General features: G+C 36.9%; 1 protein-coding gene across 2 annotated transcripts in view; it reads right to left on the bottom strand.

Moving 5' to 3' along the window:
• The window catches only part of INTS7 (integrator complex subunit 7), a 94,747-nt gene that overhangs the window by 39,853 nt on the left and 27,976 nt on the right, over positions 1-26,918 (bottom strand). For both annotated transcript variants that reach the window (XM_015117294.3, XM_015117288.3), the window contains 4 exons: positions 10,341-10,458; positions 5,100-5,234; positions 3,533-3,630; positions 672-911 (listed from right to left, as the gene is read on the bottom strand). In XM_015117294.3, the coding sequence (XP_014972780.3) occupies positions 672-911; positions 3,533-3,630; positions 5,100-5,234; positions 10,341-10,458 (591 nt within the window). The remainder of the gene's footprint in view (positions 1-671; positions 912-3,532; positions 3,631-5,099; positions 5,235-10,340; positions 10,459-26,918) is intronic.

Raw genomic sequence — 26,918 nt, forward strand, 5'->3', positions numbered from 1 at the left:
GTCATTTCATTATATTTCTTCCCACAATATGGAATGGCGACCTTACAACTTTCATTTAATTTACAATTATTTAGAATATAGCCTACTCTCAGTCAGCAGAACTTTTCAACTAAACATCTTATAGCTTCCACAGTTTCTGTTTCTTTCTAAGCATGTACCTTTCCTAACCCCAAGGGTCTACAGAAGCCTAAACTGAATCCTAAACAGCTAAAGAGGTCCTGGAATGGAAAACATAAATTTGGGCTAATTTATGGTCATTATTGTCATTAGATTTTTAACTTCTATTTTCTGAAGTACAAAATAGGGTTTAGTTCATTATTTACTTTGTATAAGGAAGAAAAAAGTTTCATTTTCATTTTGTCCTTTGTAATAAAAGAAAAACATGAGATTGAAGGCTTTGACTATACTAAGCTGATTTGACAGGGTTTAGGAAGAAAGCAGTTTTAGAGGTGAACAAAATATGGCTTTCTAAATCACAAGTGAAAAAAGTAAAAAGCTCATACAGCCAATTCTATTTTGACATCAGCACACTCTTTGGTCTTAGGTAATGAATTTAACCTATTGTTCGTTCTGTTTTTTAAGTAAAGTCAAACAGTAATGTTAACTTAAAAGTAATTCCCACTAGACCAGATCCTAGTCATTCAAAGGAGATTCAAAATGTGGCTTTTTACCAGAAGTTCTTGTTGCTTGTCTGTGGCTGATCGTCCAATCACCTTGTACAGGTCCATGAGGTCACCAAGCATCCCATCACCCAGCACCGGCAGTTGCATGGCAATGGCTGCCAGGCAATGGCACATCAAAATCCGGGCAGCATCTTGAGCACTGTGCAACTGAGTCAACAAGGTCTCAACTACTGACTGGCTAAGATGGGGCCTGCCCTTGGCTAACTTCACCATACAGTTTAGAGCAATCTGCACGCCAAAAAGAAAATTAACTAGTTACATTTTGAAGATACAGATGAAGCTTTAAAGAAAAGAGCTTTGTACAGGTTACTGGGGAAAATCAAGGGCAAGGTTTCTTGTAGGCATAGCATTTTTCTTCATAAGAAACACGAGGTACTGAATCCCACATTAGGGTTTGTGAAGTGCACTACGTTTAAAATAACAAATTAGGACTGCACGTCAACCACTCATTTCAATCTAAGACTATCAAAATACTTTTAAGAAAGATGGAAATCATAAGGAAGAATGCTGAAGAGGCAAATATATGCCAAATGTCACCACCATTGTACTATCATTACTTTTCAGGAACTGCTTCTGAAGTGTGGCTTGTAAACTATGCCAGCATCTCCCAGAAAGAAAATAAAAATATAGATTCCTGGGCCCTACCCTAATGAATTAACATATGTGTGTGTGTGTATCTGTGTATGTGTGTGTGTGTGTGTTGAGGCTACCGAGGGTTCACAGTTTTAAAAAGATGCCTTAGATGACTCTAAGTACACTCAAGTGGGAAAGAGATTCCTAATTTTCTCTTATTTCTCAACTGAAATCTAAAATTCAATTTGGCTACAGAATTTCTCTTATTAAGGCCTTGTTAAAGGCATCACTAATATCCAGTCAAAAAACTAGAAACCTAGAAATATTCCCACTTTTACATAGCTAACATATTCTTTTGTCAAATCTCCAATATTCACTGTTAGCGCCTTTCCAATCTCTCTACCACATCATAAATCTCTTCCTAATTCCAATTTCTTGAAAAGATGGGCCCTTCAATCCATCCTTCACAATGCAAACATGCAGCCATCAGTGGGGTGTTAGGCACACACATAAACTTTAGAGTCTGATAAATGCAAGGGCTGAAGCTCAGCTTGCCGCTTATTAGCTAGGTGGCTTTGAACAAGGTACTTCCATCTCTCTCAGCCTTAAGTTTCTGATGTGTATAAGAGAGAAACACATTTCATTATAGGGTTATTGAGGGACTGAAAGAAATGTATAATATAAGTCTTCAACGAGGTTTGGCACATAATTGACATTCAAATAACAATAACTATGACAAAGGTTACCATTACTTTAAATTATATTATCTCCTCATTACCTATAGAATCAAAGCCATAATAGCATGTTATTTGATATCCTCTATGATTGAACTACTTTTCCAATCTCACATTATTTCATCCAGCCACAGTGGGCTAGTCACCATTCTTCCACCACAACAGGTACATTCTTACATTCAAGTCTTTTATAATAGTGGTCATTGGGCTCAGACAATCTTTCCTCATTACTGTAATTCGATTCCACCTTTCACAACTTAACTCATATGACACTTATTTGAAGTCTTCCCTAATATCCTTGGTTAAAGTTAATCATTCCCGACTCTGACCTCTCATTAGAAATGCACTTCTTTTGTGAAGTATCAGAGAATGTATTGTGTTCTGCTTGGTATTATAGTCTCCTATATAAACATCAGTAGCCTATTCTAGATGGAAAGCTCTGCTATTACAGGAAACTTTCTTGGCCATCTATGTATGTCCCACTGTGCTGAATCCAGCATTTTATTGACACCCACAATTGTTGGAAAAAAGATTTGCTTTTAAAAAAAGTTTTAAATGTACTGTGGTTCCAAGGTGATTCTGAGGATCCCCTCAGAATGTGTTGCCAAACACCTGTTGTCTACTTCTCTTCTCTACTTCTTATTAGCTTTCACTTAATGATATTACTATCTTTATTGTTCATCACTATGACCATATCACTACTTTCCTTAACATGCTAAAATGAGCCATGACTTCCTCGAAACCATACCTTAGACAAGCTAACGCTCTTACATGTACCAATGTTTATCTAATAGTTTCTTACTTCTATTAACTATGCTTTTCCTTATTAATTTTGTACCATCACAAATTATATTTCATGTTTCACTCCAAAAAGAGTAGTCTTACTTCACATTTTAATTTTTTTTTTTTTTTTTTGAGACAGGGTCTCATTCTGTCATGTAGGGTAGAGAACAGTGGTGCAATAATGGCTCACTGAAGCCTCAGCCTCTCGGGTTTGAGTGATCCTCTCACCTCAGCCTCATGAGTAGTTAGGACTATAGGTGTGTCCCATCATGTCCAGCTAAACTTTAAAAAATTTTTCCAGAGATAGGGTCTTAGTATGCTGCCCAGGCTGATCTTGAACTCCTAGGCTCATGCGATCCTTCCACCTTGACCTCCCCAAAATGCTGGGATTACAGTGCCTGGCCTCATTTCACATTTTAAAAATCTTACATATCTCTAAGATGATTTCCGTAACTGAGTGAAAGTGAAAATTCCTTAAAATATTCTTCCCTTGGCTTATAAACTAGGGCTTATGCCATTGGGAAATTAATGAACGCTTATGTTAAATTAATGAACATTTCTGAGTTTGGCTGCAGTCATTTCATCAGTTTTTTTTGTGGTTTTATCAGTTAGATTAAATCAGTGTGGCTTTATCAGCTAGATATAATCACTTAGATTAAAACTTCTAAGAGTACCAGAGCTATATCTGCTTAACTTTGCTTTCCATTGCCTAAGACCATCATATATATCTATTAAAACTTAAAAAATAAAAGTTTTCACCTTTAAAGTGGCCTGAGCACCTGGACTATCATCTTGACTACAAAGTACCAGTAGGGATTCCAGGCCAAAGACAGCGTCTTGTTCCAGTGCCAAAAGATCTAGAAGAAAAACACTAAGCTTTATGATGGTCAAGTGATGTGTGTATAAACACACACACACACATATATATGCAAACACACATGCTCTCTTAGAAAAAACATTAAGGAGTTTAAGATACAGGGAATTATTAAATGGATGAACCTAACCATCCTTGAAAAAGTACACGTGGCATTACTTCAAGAATGTAAAGTCTATCTTCAGACTTTATTTCTACCACTTTATTGAAGTATTTATAAAAATATACACATTAAATCAAGAGCTAAAGCCACAAAGCTATAAATAAAGCAAAACTGAAATAGTATCACCAGCTTAGCTAAGGAAAATACTAAGAACAGCAAACTATGCAGTATGTGTTAATCTCCCTAATCGGAAATAAATTATGCAGGTCCATTTTTACCTAAGATATAACAGTTTTCAGCTTCTAATGAAAGCTGAACCACTTTTAGAAAATAATGACTCCATATAACCTTATTAATGTTTTAAGTCTGACCATAAAGAATGAACCTCTTAGATGTCTCATGAAATAGCAGTACTACAACATTTTTTCACTACCATAGGGTTAAAATTTCTCTGAAGGTTTTAGAAAGTTCTGAATATATTAGTTACCTTTAGGTTAATATATTTCAGTGTGTTCTCAACACTGAAACAAGCAGTTTTCTATGTTACATGGGAGAAAATACTCTTTGCTATGCCAATGTAAAACAGGCTTAATTATTCAACTTTAAGAAATGTTTCCTGAGTGTTGGAGCTTAGCAAACAGAGTAAAGGCTAGTGAAGGTCAGGTTGCTAGAAAAAACAGGTACTTGGAACAAGCAGTGCTGAAGGCTAGGGGGGATAAGAGGAACCACTAAGATTGTAATCCTTAATAAAGATCAAAATCAGCACTGAAACAGATGGAATATCCAAAATGCATTTCTTGTTCTTGAACACAAGTCAAAAGATGTTAGGTAGACAACAAAATATGTGCATTATTTTCCTTGCATGTCCTCGATTATCCAAGTCAGCTTAATGCCACATATACCTAGAGTAAATTCTGTGAAAATTTAATTCACATTGGTCTGCGAATTCACTTGCCTCTAGGTGAAACTATTTGTTATTTAAGTCCCTTGAGAACCTAAGTAAATTTTCTAGGTTTTTGTATAAGTGAACATACCACCTTATACAAAAGGGGTAGAGTACTAAGCAATCTCTATCCACCAGCACCATATACGCAAAGGCAAGCAGTGGAAGGAAATGGGCAATGCTCCATAAAACCTTTCAATTCCACTCCCAAGGTCTTAATCTCTTTATTATTTTTCACAAGGATAAAGTAGTCTTGAGAACACATGCTCTAAGAACACTATGAAAGGAGTCAATCTGTAGATCAAGGCTCACAGGCTAAAAATAAGGGATTGAAAAAAATCAAACAGAATTCTGTCCAAGGTCTAAACCAAAGTTTATATATAATATCAATCCTGATCAAACTTACCTTTTTCTTGACAAGAAACAGTTATATTAGTTAGGACTCTAACTCCATGAGCTGCAATGCCCCTGTGATTATGGTAACAGCACTCTTGGGCTAATTTGACTAAATCAGAAGATCTGGGAGGAGAACTCACATTTCCTAAAAAAGCAGAGAAAAGTAGTAGAGACTCTAATTCAAATAATTAAAAAACAGTTCAGCTTATAGGTTCAATTTTCTTAATTTTTGAGAAAAATCTCTAACAATAAACTTCAACGAAATTTCCTACCACAATCCCACTATCAATACGTATCAGCATTTCTCTCCATTAACGTACTTAAAATAGGTATGTGCCAACAGTTTTGTAATGACTAAGATCTAAAATCAACATATAATTTCTTAAAAAATATTAATAAAAATTGACTAACAGTACAAAAGCCAAAACAACTATCCTAAGAGTTCAAAGGAATTCTCATTAAAACAGGTATCATTATAGGCCTCTTGTCAGACAAAACCACACTTTCAAGATAGGAGAGAAAAGAGAAAAAAAAATAAGTTTGCTTTTTTTTTTCCATCTGAGATTGCTAGCATACATTTATACCTCAAAGGGTTTACATAAGAATTCATGATTTTAGAGCTGGAAAGAATTTTGGAATCATCTAACTTAACACACCCTATTTTTACAGATGAAATCAAAGCCCAAAGCCCCAAAATTTTAAGAATCTTGCCATTAAGGTCATAAAACTTACTAGTCATGTACTAATACCCCTGTTATTATACTCGTCTGCTTTATACCTTAAATTTCATGCTATAGATTGCAAAATTTTTTAAATTCATATTTGAAATTCTGGAATGCAAGGTTCATGTTGTAACTATTGTAATTTACAGTAGAGAAGCCCTTAGTTATAACTGCATAAGCTTCAAGAAAATAAGGAGATTAGAGCTTGTTCCACCACTTAAAAGAGTCTCCCATTACTGTCTTCCTTTCCTCTGCTTATTTTTCCATGATTCCTGTCAACTTCAACTTTATCTCTCATACCGAGGGTGACTGTATTTTTTTGAGGCTGAAAGGGACACTATTAAGAATTACAATAGGCATAAACTATGACTATCTGAGGTGGCGTGGGACCTATGGTCACTTTATTGATTTCTGGTTTAATATAATACAAGCTTAGGAGACAGCCTCAGTGTTTTTTTGGTTTTTGTTTGTTTTGTTTGAAACAGTCTTACTCTGTTGCCCAGGCTGGAGTGCAGTGGTACAATCATGGCTTACTAGAGATCACAGCTGACTACAGTCTCAAACTCCGGGACTCCAGTGATTCTTCCACCTCAGCTTCCAAGTAGCTGAGAACACAGGTGCATGGCACCATACCCGGCTAATTTTTTTGTTTTTTGTAGAGATGGGTTCTTGCTTTGTTGCTCAGGCTGGTCTCAAACTCCTGGCTTCAAAAGATCCTCCCAACTTAGCCTCCCAAAGTGTTGGGATTACAGGTATGAGCTACCATGCCTGGCCCCTTCAGTGTTTTTAAGTTAGGCAAAACATTAGAAAGATGAAACTGTATCTTTATTTTTTCAAAACTGTGGAAACTGTATTTCCTCTATTCTTTTTGTCCATGTGATATGCACAATGCGGAGTCATCTATAAATTTACAAACATGTTTTATAACTTATTTTTTCTTTGTTTTATTCCCAGCAACACTCACCATAGAAAACTTAGGGGAAAAAAAAATAGAAAACTCCAAAGAACAATACAAATATCATACCAAATTTCACAAACCAGCATGAGCTTACTGTTAATTTTCTGAAATATTTCTTTTAAATCTTTTTCCCCCTATGTACAACAGTACAATTTAAAAACTCACACATAATCAGGATATGTAGATACTGGCCAATATCCTGCTTTTAAAATCTAATATTTTTTAGCCTTTTCCTATGTTTTCTAGGAATAAGATTATTTTTAATTTAATTTTTATTTATTTTGTAATGATTTTCTAAGATAAACTCACAAGGCTCGCACGGTACAACAAAGAGTAGAAAACGGTAAAAGGCTAGTGAGAGAAAAGTTTTCCTCCCCGACCCAATGTTATCAGCTTCTTGTGTAACATTCCAGAGAGTCTATCGACTTATAAGCACATTTCTTTCTTTCTTTTTCCTTTTCACATACTGTTTTGCACCTTGTTTTATTTTTCTTTAAATATTATATCATGGAGACTGTTCCATGCCATGTTTTCTTTTCAGTAAATTGCATTGATTTTTATTGCAGTGATGTGTCATAATTTCTTTGAGTCCTCTATTGATGGACCTTTTAATGCTATTACATCCCCTACTGAGGGATAATATTTTGCTATTATATAAAATGGTACTAAGAATAATCTTGTATTTATGCCATTTCTCAATGTGTGACTATGTAAATAAGATAAATTCCTAGAAGTGGAATGTCTGGGTTATCTGTAATTTAATGAGTATTTCCAAATCACCTATGTACAAGCTTAATAATTTACATTCACGGCAGCAATAACTGCTTACCCACACCCTTGTCGACACACCATGTTTATCAAACTTCTAAATCCTTGCCAATCTGATGGATTAAAATTATTTCAAGTGTTGTTTTAAGGTGCATTTATCTTAAATATGTCTGATATTGAACATCTTATATATTTGAGCCATTTGTTAGTGATGATTTAGACATACTAAATTTAAGTTTGCTGTTTAAACTACTTTTGGCTACACTGAAAAAACCTAATCAACAGAAATAAAGATTTACCATTATTTATGGAAATAATCTAACTTTGGAAAATCCTTGACTTTTATTTTTTATAAATATTATCTAGTCTATTTAAGTCTTTGCTTAATTCCATATATAAGCCAAAATTAACAAACTTCAATAAAAGGACAAATACCTAGCTTGAAAAGTGTTTAAATATTATAACCCGACATAATGCTAATACATGTATTTGGAATTAAAAAATAAAGAAAAAGAAAGTTATCATGCATGTAAGTCAGTTTGGTACAAAAAAGAGAATTCTGAGTCAGACCACTGAGTTCAGGCCTAGGCTCACACACTGCACAAGTATGTGAACTTTGGACATACCGTCAAACCTTTGTGAGTCTCAGTTTCAATACTTATAAACTCCTTTGCACATGCCTCACTTGAAAGGCTACTTGTATGGGAAAGCTCCCATCTATTCTAATATATGATTAAGACTTTGTCTACCATAGCTCTTTCAAAGTGCAATGTCGGTGAAGGATGTTAACTGCAAGCTAAGAAATACACTGGCTGATTTATGCAGAAAAAGAATAAATTGAAAGCACCCTAGGTATATGGTAGGTTGTTTCTAAAGAAGGCTGTGATAATCTCTCACATCCCTTGTGGACATGCTCCTTTACCATGTGATCTTCCAATTCCATGTGACTTGCTTTGGCCAATAAAGCACTGGAAAACAGGCTGCAAGCAAAAGGTTGACAAGTGCTTGTGTGTTGGTGGATTGCTTTCTTTTAGCTCCAACCAACATCCTGAAAACAAGCCCAAGCTAGCCCACCAAGAGTTGCATGGATAAAAACTAAGGTGCCTTGGCAGAAAGCCTTTCAATTTCTAGCATGTGAATGAGGTCATCTTAGACCATCCAATCCTGGTCATACACGACCGTAGTCACATAAGTGACCCCAAGTGAGGCCAGTAGGACTGCCCAGCTAAGTACAGTTAAAATGGCTGATTGACAGAATTAGAGCAAATAAAAAGGTCATGGTTTTAAGCTACTCGTTTTGGGGTGATTTTGTTATGTAGCAATAGATAATTGATAACGTACTTCACAGAATCACTGGAAAGCCTGCAAAATTAATAGGAAAACAAGGTCAGAAAACAAATAAGAAAAAGGCCAGGGAGTAACCAAGACCACAGCCCAAAAGACCATGCATGGATTTAGTCCAGTGAGGACACAGCAGCCATTATTACTGATTATTTCACGTCACAGCTTAACTTCTGTCACAGGGTACCAGACATAGCAAACACCCACTGCTAGAGTATATTCTGGAAACAAATGTTGCGCTGTCATTGCTACATCACCACATCCCCATTCTCTCATATCCCCACTTCCTTGTTGTTACTGGCTCCCAATTCAGTCTGTGGCATGGAAATGATTAGTGGAGTCCAGGCCACATGTAAGCACACTAGCTGGAAGGGAGGTGTGACAATAGAGTATCAGGTCTTTTTAGCTTCCTATTAAGACTTACAGGGCAGGGAATTCCCTACACCTAGAAAGTATCGTACACTGTGCGGCCATAAAGGGACAAACAAATCTACATTACAGTTCTTTAATTCAAACTAACTGACTACAAAAGGAAGCAACAGAGGTTCCACAAAGCTTGCATTGAAACAAAACAACCAGCCCGGGCACAGTGGCTCATGCCTGTAATCCCAGCACTTTGAAAGGGCAAAGTGGGTGGATCACTTGAGGCCAGGAGTTTGAGATCAGCTTGAGCTAAATGGTGAAACTCCATCTCTACTAAAAATACAAAAATTAGCCAGCCATGGTGGCGGGCATCTGTAGTCCCAGCTACTCGGGAGACTGAGGCAAGAGAATTGCTTGAACCCAGGAGGTTTGGGTTGTAGTGAGCCAAGATCCCCCCACTACACTCCAGCCTGGGCAACAGAGTGAGAATTTGTCTCAAAACAAAACAACAACAAAAAACAAAGAAACAAACAAAAAAACCCAAAACGATAAAAAGTTTAGCTTTAAGTCTGTTAGGTAAGCAAGCTCCTTACTGGGCATTAATGAAAGCATTTTAGAGTTAATCATCTTCAACTGGTAACTAGGAAAGCATTTTGAGCTGGAGTAAAGTTTTATTTTAATTGTTTTCCAGAGAAATAATATGCACCTAAAAGGAAGCATATGACATTTGCTCTTAAAACTCACTACTACTTGACCTTTGAGATGTACTTAAATTCAAAGGGCACTTTGAGTCAGAGATATACAAAAGCAAACCAACTATTTTAAGCATCCTTAAAAAAATTTTCACCCACATATAATTCAAAAAAAAGGACAAACCTAGAAAAATATATTATTGACTCAAGATCAAGGATGCGAGATGTTGTTATCATAGGCATTAGTTAAGAAATCATGTTCAAATAAACCACCAGCATGTAATGGAGTATGAGATTTTTGAAACTTTCCCTGATGTTAAAGCTTTATAGAAGAAACAACCTGAAACATAAATACAGATAAAGGAGTTAGCACATTATTTATATAGTATCTCCCTTCTTTTCCTTACCTGGAACTGTACTGAAGTAATGTTTGATGGCGATGGTCCCTGATAGTGTGGAAAGGACAGACAACATTCCTAGTTTTAAGCTGTCATAAGGAGTCTGGAGGGCACACTCACAAAGTGCCTGGAATGCAGAAGAGAAATGAATATAGAAGTTAAAAACATCAATATACTTCTAAATTGTCTACTCCATTTACATTTTCTGGTTTTTAGAAAATTATATATTAAGGACTTTTTTTCATGTTAAAAAACTTAAGTTGAGGCCAGGTGCAGTAGCTCATTCCGGTAATCCCACCAGTTTGGGAGGTGGGAGGATCACTCTAGCTCAGGAGTTTGAGACCAGCCTGGGCTCAATGTGAGGCCTTGTCTCTACAAAAATTCAAAAAATTAGCTGGGTATGGTGGTATGTTCCTGTGGTCCCAGCTACTTGGGAGGCTGAGGCAGAAGGATCGCTCGAGCCCACCAGGTCAAGGTTGCCGTAAACCATGTTCACGCCACTGCACTCTATTGGGGGGACAGAGCAAGACCCTGTCTCAAAAAAAAAAAAAAAAAAAAAAAAAGCACTAAGTCAAACTTCCAAACTCCTTACGGGAGCCTAAGGAGGCAGGATAACTAAATGTAAACTGTGTTGATACATAAAAAGGACACTAGGTAAAAACTAAAAAATTATGAATAAAGAATGAACTTTGGTTAATAATAACAATGCATCAATATTGGTTCATTTATAACAAAAGTACTATACTACTGTAACATGTCAATAATAGGAGAAATGGTGGGGGAATGTGGGAACCCTGTGTACTATCTTCTCAATTTTTCTGTAAATGTAAAACTATTCTGAAACCCCCACCATATTTTGCTTACCTAAGAGAGATATGAATATTATTTCATATATGTGTAATTTTTAAAAATAACAGAGAATATGGAATTCTATCTAGTTTCTAAGTGAATAGAGCTATCTTCCCCCATTTCTGGTCATTTACTCTACTCTTGACCAGGTAGTTTGAAGTATTACCAAAACTAAGATGCTAGTTTTTCTTTCAATGCAGTGAACTATGAATATATAATCACAGTACAGTGACTCTTGCCTTATCCTTTATCACACGGTTCTGTATCATATGACTGCATGTAATGTAACAAGTCAAATAACTGTTTTGTTAAATTAATTTCCATTCTCCCACAAAGACAAAGGTTCAGAAAATAAGCAAAACTTAAAGTCTAAGGAAAAAGTTAAAAATAACATTTCAGAAAGGGTTAAAATAAATTTAATATGACCCTCAATAAAAATGTCAATAAAATTGCAGGACGATTTAGATTATCTGATTTTAAAGATCATGTGGAAAAATAAAAATCAGAAAACATCCAGAAAAACTGGCAAGGAATAGATTTAAATATATACTAGAATTTAATATATGATAATGGCATTTAAAATTAAAGATACCAGTTAAAACTACAAAGACAATTGACCAGTCATTTGGTAAAATAAAACTATATCCCTGTTGTTTTTTTTTTTATGACAAATAAAAAACCAAAACTGTAAAAAGTACTATGAGGTAACGTGGAACAATACAAAGATAAAAAGATAATTGGCAAACCTAGAAAAAAATATTCACATCATATAACATCAGTAAAGGACCAAGAACCTTAATATATACAAAGTTCTGGCCGGGTACAGTGGCCCACGCCTGTAATCCCAACATTTTGGGAGGCCGAGGCAGGAGGACGGCCTCAGGTCAGGAGTTCGAGACCAGCCCGGCCAACATGGTGAAACCCATCTCTACTAAAAATACAAAAATCAGCCAGGTGTGGTGGTGTACGCCTGTAGTACCAGCTACTCAGGAGGCTGAGGCAGGAGAATCGCTTGAACCCAGGAGACAGAGGCCGCAGTGAGCCAAGATCGTGCCACTGCATTCCAGCTAGGGTGACAGAGCCAGACTCTGTCTCAAAAAAAAAAAAAAGTGCTTACTAATAGGCAAAAACTCAATAAAAATTTGGTATTTCACAGAAAGAATGCACACAAATGTCTTTTAAATAAAAAGTCTAACCTCATTCATACTTTGAAAATTTTAAATTAAAATGTGTCACTTTTTAACTATCAGATTGACCAAGGTTAAAGTTTGATAATACATAACACTGAAGAATATGGGGAAATAGGTGCTCTCACACATTGTTGTTAGAAGAGTAAAATGGTATAAATCTCTCTGGTGAGTCATTGGTATTAATTCTCAAAAATTTTAAAATATCCATCATTAGACCTAGAAATTTCTTTTCTGAAAATTTATGTTCACAAAAGTGATTTTTCACAAACTATTCGATGTAGAAATGTCAACAGTAACAGTAAAAGTATCAGAAACAACCCTAATGTCTATCAGTGGGGAACTGGGTATATAAAAGAAGTACCACATAGCTGATAAAAAAAAAAAAAAAAAAAGTGCAGTAGATCTAGCTGCTAATATAAGATGTTCGGCTGGATGCGGTGGCTCACACCTGTAATCCCAGCACTTTGGGAGGCCAAGGCGGGCGGATGACAAGGTCTGGAGATCAAGACCATCCTGGCTAACATGGTGAAACCCCGTCTCTACTAAAAATACAAAAATTAGCCAGGCGTGGTGGCAGGTGCCTGAAGTCCCAGCTACTCGGGAGGCTGAGGCAGAAGAATGGCATGAACCCGGGAGGCGGAGCTTGCAGTGAGCGGAGATCGCGCCACAGCACTCCAGCCTGGGCGATGGAGCGAGACTCCGTCTAAAAAAAATTAAAAAAAAAAAAAAATGTTCCCCTATATTCAGAGGTAAAAGGTTTAAAACATGCATGTAGTGTATTTTCACTTGTAAAGAAAAAAAGATGGGGCATACACAGGTTTCCATATTGATGAAAAAGTTTAGGAAGGTTACATAAGAAACTATTAACAGTGATCACTTCTGCAGAGGAGACCTATAAGAGATGACTTATATTTCACTCACTGTATACTTTTGAACTCTAGAAATTTTTTGTCAGCTGCATGAATACTTTTTTGACTGAAAGAAGGACCTAGTTAACAAGAAAAACAGCAGCAGCACAAAAATTATCATGAAAGGAATGGAAATAGACCTGAAAGATGCAGTATGTTTCTGGTAACCGAAGGGAAGACAGTCTAGGTAATGCATACAACACATACTTTGGCACTTAGGCCAGAATATGGGGTGTTTAATTTTGGCCTAAGAGGAGAAATGTTCAAAAGGATAGAGGCTAAGATCGGGGGGGATTAGGCCAGATGATATAGGGCCTTAAAAGTTAGGCAATTAAAACCTAATGAAAAACGAAAAACAGAAGCCAGAGGAGAGGAATAATGGCATCTAAAGTGTTAGGGAAGATAATTCTGGCAAATGGTAAACAAAACAAAGTTAACAAAGAGAACTGAGAGTGAAGGATGCCAACCTATAGCCTCTGTCAGCAATCCAGGCAGGTGGTGATGATGGCCTGAACTAGAATTTGGTGGCAGGAATGGAGAATAGTGAATGAGTATGACAGACATTTTAAAAGAGATTACACATCAAGAAATGAACAAGGATTCAATAATTATTGCAAACTTTCAAATCTAGTAACTAGATTCCATTTAAAAGATTGAAATTTATGGGGGATAAGTCAATTTTAGAAAAAGGACAGAAAATAGGATGAGATATGAAGTCCAAGAAGAAAACATCCACCAGGCATTTGGAATCTTAAAGATACAGCAAATTTTTAATTGGAAGACACACATCAGAATTCTGGCTCTGCCACCTACCATCTCTCTGATCTGAGCCAATTACTGAAATATTTGAGTCCCAACTTCTTTGTCTGTAAAATGGGGTATTTATAAAGAACTGCTGATTTTCATAAAAAACACCTCTAGAAAAATATACAAGAGATATTGGTTGCCACTGGGCAAAGGAGCTGTGTATATGACAGAACAGTAGGTGGGAAATAGTCACTATATATCCTTTTGTAGTTTTGGAATTTTGACCACATGAATGCGCTGGCATTTAAAAAACTGAATTAAAATTAAAAATCAAATGTAAGTGAGGTGACATTTGTAATCTTTGTAAGATTACAAAGCCACTGAAAGTCAAAGCAATTTGCAACCCATACAGGTTACTATGCTAGAGAACAATATAGAAGCTCAGGTAAAAGGATTAGATTGTCGGAGGCCCTGCAAACCAGCATTAAGAAAGGCCATAAGAATGACAGAGAACAACTGGTAGAAAGCAGAGAGCCATGGACTCAACTTGGAAGAAAAAGGGCAGTGAAGAATACAGAGAAGGTGCAGGTTAGGTAGTGTAGTGAATGAGGACAGTTAAGTGCCAAAGGAAGGGGCAGGTTGACAGTGCCTAATGTAGAGTGCCTAAGCAAAGTGACAGGAAAACAGATCAAAATGCAAGTGTATAAAAGAAAACAGCAGGGGATGAGGAAATAAAAGCAGATACAGATGCTGTTACTGAAGTTCAAAAGAATGTATTTTTAAAAAGTGATTATTATTTAATACTATAATTTATATTTATTTATTCAAGCACTTAGGCCATTTCCGTTTGTTCACTTTTTGTTACCTAAATTAGCCTGCCTTGTGCTGTTAATTAACTTGTGATTAGGACTAATATCCTAAACCAAACAGCCCCACAAGTTAGGAACTACATCCTATATTTATATGTATTCCATATTATGTCTCAGATTGCTCTATGTATAATAGATATTTAGCCTTCTGTGATAATAAACTAGGTGAGACATTTTATATAAAATGACAATAATTTCAATAAGAAGAATTTTACCATTTAAAAAACTGAATATTAGAAAATCTTGTGATAAAATTATTTACAACGTTATATTCTGTTTCTGTCATCTAGCACATTATTGGGAACCTAAAGCAGTCTCGGTAAATAAATACTCGTTTAAGCCTGGGTGCATAGCAAAGTCCCATCTCTACTAAAAAGTTTTTAAAAATTAGCTAGGTGTGGTGGGGCACATCTGTAGTCCTAGCTGCTTGGGAGGCTGAGGTGGGAGAATCACTTGAGCCCAGGAATTTGAGGTTGTAGTGAACTGCAATTGTGCTACGGCACTCCAGCTTGGGCAACAGATTAAGACTCTGTCTTAAAAATAATAATAATAAAATAAAAAACACTGATTTAAACGTTCATTAATCCAAACTAGTAAGCGTAACAGAGCAAATCATGAAGTTCCCCAGAAATGGTACGTCAATCACATTTCAATATAAAATCTGGTTTATGGACATTACCTACTACAAAATTGTTACCAGGATCATTCTTCATATCAACAAAAAGGAAAAACTGTTTTTTCAAAAGGAGTCCTCGGTCTCATTCATTACTACTGCCTTCTTCACTAACTATCTGGTCTAAATTTTCCTCTCTACTGGCTTAACTCACTACTCAACTAGAGGCTCTGGCCTGAATTATTGTTTTCTGGGTCAATCCCTAAATAGGGTCTTCTCCTATACCCTGGAATAGGACTGGCCACCAGGGATGTGTTCCAGAAAAGTATAGTAAAATGAAGTTTATAATCTTTAAAGTAAAAAAAAAAAAAAAAAAAAAAAAAGTTATGTTTGAAAGTATTCTGTCAGAGACATAATACCTCAAAGTTTTCTGTCTCTATTGTACTAACTGCAAAGAAAAAGATTATTACAAGAACTAATTCTAAGGCTGAACTTGTCACTCCTCCTAGTCACGGGTAAGGTACAAATTAGAAGCTCTCAGAAGAGAAAATGTTAAAAATAAAATTTGCATCTTTGAGACTATCTGGAACAAATAATATTTCGCTCTGTAACAGAGAGGTTGCATAAGTCAAATATTCTCTTCCAGTAAGACTACAGGCCGGGTGCAGTGGCTCATGCCTGTAATCCCAGCTACTCGGGAGGCTGAGGCAGGAGAATCACTTGAACCCAGGAGGCGGAGGCTGAGGTGAATTGAGATAGCACCACTGCATTCCAGCCTGGGCAACAGAGGAAAACTCCATCTCAAAAACAAAACAAAACAAAACATGTCTTCTTTTCAAACCCCTGAACTGTTCACAAAAAGTGATCCTACAATGGGCCACAAACAAACTTTAAGAATAACAAAAAGTTAGCAACAACAAAAATTCCACCAACAAATATGGAAAACTAATCACTTCAAAAGTAGAAAACATTACACTAATGCCATGGTCAAAGAAGAAACAAAAATTGCTCTCATGGATATTTCAAAAAATCATTTACAGTAGCATTAAAACCATGAAATATTTAGGAATGTATCTAACAAAATACGTGCAAGATTTGTATGCTGAACTAAAAACCACCCACGTGGCCCGGTGTGGTGGTACACGCCTATAACCCCAGCACTTTGGAAGGCCGAGGCAGGCAGATTGCTTGAGCCCAGGAGTTTGAGGCCAGCCTGGACAAAATAGCGAGATCTCGTCTCTACAAAAAAATACAAAAACTGGCTGGGCATTGGTGTGCACCTGAGGTTTCAGCTCCTTGGGAGGTTGAAGCAGGAGGATGACTTAAACCCAGGAGGTCAAGATTGCAAAGAGCCGCGATCACACCACTGCACTCCAGCCTGGGCACTGGAGTGAGACCCTGTCTCAAAAAATAAATAAATAAAAATAAAAACCACTGATAAGATGAGGGATAAAATACTACAAATTGGGTACAGTGCATAGTGCTTGGGTCATGGGTACACCAAAATCTCACAAATCACCAAAGAACTTACTCATGTAACCAAACACCACCTGCTCCCCAAAAACCTATGGAAAACAACAAAACAAAACAAAAATACACTGATGAGAAACTGAAGAAGAGCTTAAAAAAAAAAAGAGAGAGAGAGATAGGCCAGGTGCGGTGGCTCATGCCTGGAATCCCAGCACTTTGAGAGGCTAAGGCAGGTGAATCATTTGAGACCAGGAGTTTGAGACCAGCCTGGGCAGTGTGGCAAAATACCATCAATACAAAAATTAGACAGGTGTGGTGGCATGTACCTGTAGTCCCATCTACTTCAGAGGCTGAGGTGGGAGGATCACCTGAGGTTGCAGTGAATCATGATTGCACACCACCGCCCTCCAGCCTGGGCAACAGAGTGAAACCTAGCTCCAAACAGGAAGAAAAAAAAAAAAGGAGAGATATACCATGTTCAAAAAAAACCACAATACTATTGGCCAGGCACAGTGGCTCTCACCTATAATCCCACCACTTTGGGAGGCTGAGACAGGCAGATCACTTGAGATCAGAAGTCTGAGACCAACCTGGCCAACATGGTGAAACCCCATCTCTACTAAAAATACAAAAATTAGCTGGGGGTGGCGGTGTGCACCTGTAATCCCAGCTACTTGGGAGGCTGAGGCAGGAGAATTGCTTGAACCTGGGAGGTGAAGGCTGCAGTAAGCTGAGATCACACCACTGTACTCCAGCCCTGGTGACAGAGCAAGATTTCATCTCAAACAAACAAACAAACAAACAAACAAAAAAAACAAAACCCCCCACAATACTATTAAAATGTCAATTCGTCCCAAATTGATCTTTAGATGTAAAGACCAATAAAAATCCCAGCAGCCTTTTTTTGGTAGAAATTGACAAACTGATTCTAAATTTTACATGGAAAGGCAGTAGACCTAGAATACCCAAATTGAATTCCTGGGCTCAAGCAATCCTGCCAGCTCAGTCTCCCAAGTAGTAAGGACTATAAGTATATACCAGTACACCTAGCTGATTTTTAAAAAAAATTTTTTTTGTAGAGACAGAGTCTCACTATGTTGCCCAGGCTACTCTTAAACTCCTCACCTCAAGTGATCCTCTCACCTTGGCCTCTTAAAAGTGCTGGGATTGTAGGTATGAGCCACCACATCCCACCCAGCCTAACAATTTTGAAAAAGAAATACAAAGGTAGAGGACTCACACTATCTGATTCCAACAGTTGCCATAAAATGACGGTAATCAAGACAGTGTCCTATTTGCTTAATGACAGATATACAGACCAATGGAACAGAATAGAATTTAGAAATAAATCCACAGAGATATGGCCAACTGATTTTCAACAAAGATGCTAAAGTAATTCAATGGGAAAAGAAAAGTTTTCCCCACGAAAGGGTGCTACAACTGGCTATCCAAATGCACCTTGATGCCTATCTTATACCATACACAAAAGTTAACTCCAAATGGATCACACAGGGCTATATATAAAACTTAAACTACAAAACTTTTAGGAGAAAACTTTTGTGATTTTGGGTTAGGCAGACTTCTTAGATAAAATACAACCTATAAAAGAAAAAAACATTAATAAATTAGATTTTATCACAACTTAAAACTTCTTTTCAAAAGACAGATACTAAAGATACATATTGAGAGGAAATACTTGTAAAACATACATCTGATAAAATATCAAGAATATATAAATAACAATAACAAAAAGACAAAAAACCTAATAAAAAAATAAAATATTAAAATAGGCACTTCACTGAAGATACAGATGACAAATAAGCCTGTAAGATGCTCAACATCATTAGTCATTAAGAAAATGCAAAATAAAACCATGATGAAATACCACTACACACCTATTACAAAACCATACAACACAAAGTGCTGGCAAGGATACAGAACTAGAACTCATATATGGCTGGTGGGTAAGTAAAATGGTATCGGTATCGCAATTTTGGAAAACGGTTTGGCAGTTTCTTACAAAGTTAAATGGAATAAGTGTTTACCACACAACCCAGCAATTCCATTTCTAGGTATTTACCCAAGAGATGTCACACAAAATCATGTATGATTTTCATGTATGATTACAGCTTTATTCATAATGGCCAAAAACACAGAAATAATCCAAATGTCCGTCAACTTGTGAACAAATTGTTGTATGCCCATATATCTGAATACTGCTCAGCAATAAAAGGGAATGAACTATTGCTACATGCAACAACATGGATAAATATTAAAAGTATTATGGTAAGTGAAAGAAGCCATATCCAAAAGGCCATATACCATATGATTCTATTTATATCCTAGAAAGGCAAAAATCACAGCAACAGAAATCAGACTGGTAGTTGTCAGGGGCTGGGGAAAGAACTGACTACAGAGGGGCCTGCAGAAACTTTGAGGGATGATGAAAATGTTCTGTATCTCAACTGTGGCAGTGGTTTTGTACATTTGTAAAAACTCATCCAACTGCATACCTAGAAAAGTTTCTGTAAATAAATTATACCACAATAAATCCGGCTTTTTAAGAAATGCATTTCAAACTAATGGTAATAAGAACAACAAAAGACATAATTTATGAAATGTGGTCAATCTGTACCAAGAAACAAATTAATGGTCTTAACTGCTTTCATTATTAAATAAGAAAAATAAAAAAAATGTACCAAGCACTTGAAAAAGATGAGAAAGCAAAGCTTCTGGCAAGTCTAATCAAGAAAAACGGGATATATAGGTTGGGCGTGGTGGCTCACGCCTGTAATCCTAGCACTTTGGGGAGGCCGAGGCGGGTGGATCACCTGAGGTCAGGAGTTCGAGACCAGCCTGGCCAACATGGTGAAACCCTGTCTCTACTAAAAATACAAAAATTAGCCTGGCAGCGTGGCTCATGCCTGTACTCCCAGCTACTTGAGAGGCTGAGGCAGGAGAGTCGCTTGAACCCCGGAGGCGGAGGCTGTAGTGAACCGAGATGGTGCCATTGCACTCCAGCCTGGGCAACAGAGTGAAACTCTATCTCCAACCAAAAAAAAAAAGAAGAAAGAAAGAAAGAAAAAGAAAAAGGGGATATAAACACAAATGTACAAGATAAAAAATTTTAAAAATCAAAGATATTAGAAGTTAAAAAGACTCTTTATGCTGATACCAATAAATTTGAGAAGTAAATTAAATGGGAAACAAATGACCAAAACTGATTCCAGAAGAGGTAAAAAACTGACAGGAAAATAACATGTAGTGATTGGAAACGTTCTCAAAACAACTATCGCTGGAAAAAGTTCTAGAGTCAGATAAATTTATGGTACTTTTAAAGTTATACCTTCAGAAACAGAAAATTCTGTTATAGTTCTTAACCATTCCAGAGTATAGAAAGAGAAACTTGCCAGTTCATTTTATTAAGACAGCACAACCCCAACCCTACAATCTGTCAAAGTATTCAAAAAGGAAAACTAAAGAATAAACTTACCTTTAATATAACTTACAGCTACCCTTTAAAAAGCATTTATTTGTATGTGCCAGACACACATTATATATTGCTTTACTCAAATATCTTACCTGGCGATCCTCTATTTCCCTAGTTTATTTGAATTTCTTTCTTTTTTTTTTTTTTTTTTGAGACAGAGTCTCGCTCTGTCGCCCAGGCTGGAGTGCAGGGGCCGCATCTCAGCTCACTGCAAGCTCCGCCTCCCGGGTCTACGCCATTCTCCTGCCTCAGCCTCCCGAGTAGCTGGGACTACAGGCGCCCGCCACCTCACCCGGCTAGTTTTTTGTATTTTTTTAGTAGAGACGGGGTTTCACCGTATTAGCCAGGCTGGTCTCGATCTCCTGACCTTGTGATCCGCCCGTCTCGGCCTCCCAAAGTGCTGGGATTACAGGCTTGAGCCACCATGCCCGGCCTATTTGAATTTCTATGTTTCCTTAAAACCTTTCTCTTTGCCTCCCCCATTTTTACCCATACCTAATTACCATGTTTCCTAATTACCTAACAAAACAAAACCCAAAAAAATCCATCACAAGAGATTTTCTGTAACTTTTTACCATAATACCTACTCACTCACTTACATTAGGCTTCTTAAGGTCTTCCTTCCGATTCTATGTGAACTAGAGAAAGCCTATCTACTTCTACTCTGGGTCCCTTCCAGTCTCACCTACTCAAGGACATTGCTCTAGCAATTTTTGCCCTCTACCAGGTCATTTCCATTAATAAAAAACAAGTTTACTCCTCCCAGGATAAAAACATACAGCATACCCTTTAGCAATACCGTATCATTTCTCTGCTCCCTTGAGAGCAGAATTCCTTTTTTTTTTTTTTTTTTTTGAGACAGATTTTGCTCTTGTTGCCAGGCTGGAGTGCAATGGCACAATCTTGGCTCACGACAACACCCGCTTCCCGGATTCGAGCAATTCTCCTGCCTCAGCCTCCCAGAGTAGCTGGGATTACAGGCATGCACCATCACTGAGCCCAGCTAATTTTGTATTTTTAGTAGAGACAGGGTTTCTCCATGTTGGTCAGGCTGGTCTTAACTCCACCCACCTTGGCTTCCCAAAGTGCTGGGATTACAGGCATGAGCCCCCACGCCCAGCCCAGAATTCCTTTTAAAACGTTTTCTACAGTAGGCACTCAATATTCATGGGTTCCGCATCCACTGATTCAACCAACTCCAGATCAAAAATATTTGAAATATTAAATATAAAAAAGAATAATACAAATAAAAAAACAACATAATACAACTATTTACTTAAAATTACATTGTATTAGGTATTATAAGTAATCCTGAGAAGGGTCGGTCCTGGAATCAATCTCCAGCGGATACTGAGGGACCAATGTACATTCACTGCCTTAATCTCTCTCCTGTTTTTCTGCAGAATCCACTCTAATCAGCCTTTTACCCAAAATGCTGCAGCAAAATTGCTCTCTTAAGGTTATCAATGACTTCATATTGCCAAACGCAAAGGTGAACTATCAGTCCTTATCTTGGCAAATATGGCTGCAGTAGCTCTCATGGTAGATCAAGGTCTTCTCCCTATAAAATACTATTCTGACTTATGTATTACTGGCCACTCCTTTCCAGGCTCCTTTGCTGGTTGTTTCTCAGCTCATCTCTCCCTAAATCTTCTCTAGCCATATTGTCTCCCTAGTTGAGCCATCCAGTCTCATGGCTTCACATACCATCTATAAACTGATAAATCTCATATTTATAACCTCAGCTGTATCTGTCCACTAAACTCCAGGCACATATGTCCTTGACATCTCCACCTGGATGTCTGACATTTTACACTTTATATACTCAGAAGTGAACTCTTGATCTTCAAGAAATGAGTCTCCCAAAGTCTTGCCCATTCCAAGTAAATGACAATTGCTTTTGTTGATGGCAGAAAGTTTAGAGCCACCTTTCTTTCTCTACACTATGCCAGGAAATCCATCAGCTCTAGCCTTTAAAATATATCCAAACTATTACCACTTCTCACTACCACCCCAACTACCTTGGTTCAGGTAACTATATATTTTCTAATTGAATTATTTGTTACTGCCTCTTAAATGTTCTCCCAGCTTCTGCCTTTGGGCCCCTACAACCTAGTCTCAATATAGCTAAGCCAGAGATAATATTTTAGAACTTAAGTCAGATAATGTCCTCTGCTCAAAATCTTCCAGAGGCAATCTATCTCATGTAGAATAAAAAGCTAAAGTCCTTAAGAAGGACTCAAAGGCCCTAAATGCCTATTCTTCCCTATCATCACCTAACATCACCTCCTACTAATCTCCCCTATTAACAGTCACACTGACTTCACACTCATGAATGTTCTCACTTAAGGGCCTTCAGGCTTTTCTCCTGCTGATAATACCCTACCTTCAGGGGCCCACAAAATTGACATTCCCTTCTTTAGGTCTTTCCATAAATGTCCATTTCTCAGTGAGGGTTTCTCTAACCAGCCCTAAAACTGCAACCTCCACCTTCCATATTCTCTAATCTTCTTCCTGACTTTTTCTTGGCAGCATTTATCACTATCTGACGTCTCTGCCTAGCAGAAGCAAATGCAAATCTCTACAGGAAAGTACTTTTTAGTCTGAGCCTTAAATAATTCCCACACATACTTCTCCAAGAATAATGAGTAGTTCAAAGTGAAAAACAACCAGGTAAACAAGGAAAAAGGGTATAGAAACAGAAAGCAGAGGCCGGGCGCGGTGGCTCAAGCCTGTAATCCCAGCACTTTGGGAGGCCGAGACGGGCGGATCACGAGGTCAGGAGTTCGAGACCATCCTGGCTAACACGGTGAAACCCCGTCTCTACTAAAAAATACAAAAAACTAGCCGGGCGAGGTGGTGGGCGCCTGTAGTCCCGGCTACTCGGGAGGCTGAGGCAGGAGAATGGTGTAAAAACCCGGGAGGCGGAGCTTGCAGTGAGCTGAGATCCGGCCACTGCACTCCACCCTGGGCGACATAGTGAGACTCTGTCTCAAAAAAAAAAAAAAAAAAAAAAAAAAACAGAAAGCAGAGACAAATCTGCAGACTTTAGATAAACTGAAAAAATAATTATTGAACTAAAACATATATAAGAAGAAATTACCGAGAACACAGCACAGAGACAGAAAATAGAAAACAAGATAAGGCACATGAAGGATTAATGGGAGAAGGGTTACCATACCTTTAATAGGAGGTCCAGAAGAAAAGGTGAGAAAAAGAGACAGTGGCAATATCTGAAGAAATTACAAGTAACAATTTCCCAGAATTGCTGAAAGATACCAATCTTCTGATTCAAGAAATCAAACACAGTCTAGATAGTTTAAAAAGAAATTCACAACTAGACATTTCATAGTGAAACTACAGAAAATCAAGTCAAAGAGAACAATTTTAAAGCAAAAAAAAAAAAAAAAAATCCTTCCAAAGAGTATTACTACTCTTCAGCAGCAATAAAGAAAACCAGTAGACAGCAGAATGGTATCCTCAACGCCCTGGGAATTCTATCCTGAGAAAGCATCTTTCAAGATTGAGGACAAAATGAAAGCATTTTTAGGCAAGCAAATATTGAGAGGGTTTACCACCACAGACTCTCACTCAAGGACCTTCCGAAGGCAGAAGGAAAAGTAACTAGGAAATAGCTGAGATGCAAGAGAGCAAAGACAATGGAAGGTCCAAATGAACAATTAATTTCCTAAACAATAACAAAACTATATAAGAAAAAATAGTTTAATTGTATTTTATGTAACTTGTATTTTAATTACAAGTTTAGAGTGATGAAACAATAATACATAAAAGTTTAGAGTGATGAAAAGGGCATTCAAGTGTGTTCAAAGGACTTTCAGCAGAATTAACTTTAGACTGATAAAAATGACTATCAGTTATGTTTTCATTTCTAGGATAACAACTAAAAGAATATTTAACAAGACGGTATACTTCCAGACTAGTCAAGTCCAATGGAATGGTAAGATATAAAAAATAATCAATCCAGAAAGAAACCCCCATCTCCTCCAAAGAGTGAAAAGGAACAGGGGAAACAGAGAGAAAACACAAAATAAAATGGTAGATTTAAACTCGAATGTGTGATAAATCACAGTAAATCAGGTGAATCAAATGCTCCATCTGAAAATGACAAAAGACTGCCAGGCTGGATTAAAAATAATCCAATTAGGCCGGGCATGGTGGCTCACACCTGTAATCCCAGCACTTTGGGAGGCTGAGGCAGGTGGATTGCTTGACGTCAAGAGTTCAGGACCAGCCTGGGCAACATGATGATGATTCTCTACTAAAAATACAAAAATTAGCCCGGTGTGGTGGCATATGCCTATAGTCCCAGCTACTTGGGAAGCTGAGATGGGAGGATCGCTTGAACCCTGGAGGTGGAGGTTGCAGTAAGCCAAGACTGTACCATTGCACTCCAGCCTGGGTGACAGAGCAAAATTCTGTCTCAAAAAAAAAAAAAAAAATCCAATTAAATATTAAATGCTGTTTATAAGAAACATGTGAAACATAAAGATATATAAAGATTGAAACTAAAAAGATGGTAAACAACCTATCATGTCAAAAAATGTAAAAGAAAGCTAAAGTAGTGATATTAATATCAGACGAAATAGACTAGGGCAAGAGACACATTAAAGGGACCTAAAATAAGTGGAAACATAAAATATGTTCATGCACTGGAAGACAGTATTATAAAGTTATCATACAAACTGATCTTTTATATTCAGTGTAATCCCAATCAAACTGTTAAATTTGACAAGTTGGTTGTGAAATTTATACAGAATTGCCAAGGACCAACAAAGTATGAGTATTCAAAATATATAAAAAATAATTACGAATCAACAGAAAAATAGGCAAGAGACCTGAATAGCCATGTCATAAGAGAAAATCCAAATGATCAATAAACATATTAAAAAGGTTCAATTTCTTTAATAATCAAGGAGTCACACATAAAAAGTACAATTTCTAAACTGGTAAAAATTTAAGTCTGATAAGTCTATGTGTTGGTGAGGATGTGATCAATGGATGCCCTCATACACAGCAGGAAGGTAAACTGGTTCATTGACTTTGGAAAATAGTTTGACGTTATCTGTTAAAATTGAAGATACGCATTTTCTATAAGTCAGAAATTTCATTCCTAGGTATACACTCTAAAGAAATTTGCATGTGTGCACTGGGAGACAAACAGAAGAACGTTCTGCACTGTTTGCAAAAGGCCCATGCTGGAAATAACCCATCGAGAGCAAATAAACTGTGATACATTCATACAATGGGGTACTACATTACAATTAAAGGGAAAAGACATGGATAAGTCTCACCAGTGTAATGCCGAGCAAAAGAAACAAAAAGAAAGCTAAACAATATTCTTTAGGAATACATGTGAAGAAGGTAAAAGAAGAGCAAAGAAATTATTATCACGAAAGTCAAAATAGTGGTTTGCTTTCGGTAGGTGTAAAGTTTCAATCAGGAAGGACCATGCAAGGGAAGGAAGCAGGGTTCTGTGATCCTGTAATGTTCTATTTCCAGCTGGATGGCAGTTGCATGGGTTTTCGCTTAGAAGTATTTAAACTATTTATACATTTTTACATACTTTTCTCACTTAAAAGTATTTAAACTATTTATACATTTTACATACTTTTCCGTATGTGTGATCTATCTCACAATAAGAAAAAAATGAGAAGGAATAATACCGTGCTTCTCACTGATCTTTCTAAATAACTGGGTTTGGTTCTTTATACAAATTCTCTAAAATGACTAAAGTGGCTGGGCACATTCTCTTCTTGGAAAGATAGCATTATTTAGTAGAAAAAGCAGTAGGACTAGGGATTAGAGGACAGAAGCTCTCTGAATTAAATTCTTAATTTACTTCTCTTAAGATGCTCTCTTAAGCATATTAAGTCTCTCTGAACCCTAAGTGCTTATCTATGAAATGTAGATTTAACAACTGTCCTTATCTTGGGATATCTGTGACCATCAAATCATAATATAGTAAATTAAAAGATGTTTAGAAAACTGCAAACAAACAGAAAAACAAACACAGCAGTTTAGTTTTAATAATCTGAAATTCAAAGATTTTTGATCCACGGGAGTCATGATGATGCTAAGAGATAAAAACTTCCATTCCATTTTAAATAGCATTATTTGCAAAATGATGTGTCTCTATTGGTAATGGGTAAACAGGGTTCTATTTTGAGAAAACAATAAACATAAAATATTAATTTAACCTAACAGATGGTAATAGATGGTGTCAAAGATGTCACATTAAAAGTCTAAAGAGTGAGATCTGCTCTTCTGTTTACAAAAGAAGACTGAAGAATGTCTTCGGCTCTCCATGGAGAAATATACTTCCCAAGTTGTCCATCCAGCCCCATCTCCATTACAGATAACAGTCAGCCCCTAAATTTTTCTCCCCAAATTGATTGAAAAATACAAGAATAAAAAAACCAATGTAACTGGG

Source organism: Macaca mulatta, chromosome 1, assembly GCF_049350105.2.
Source record: "Macaca mulatta isolate MMU2019108-1 chromosome 1, T2T-MMU8v2.0, whole genome shotgun sequence".
NCBI classification, from domain to species: Eukaryota; Metazoa; Chordata; class Mammalia; order Primates; family Cercopithecidae; genus Macaca; species Macaca mulatta.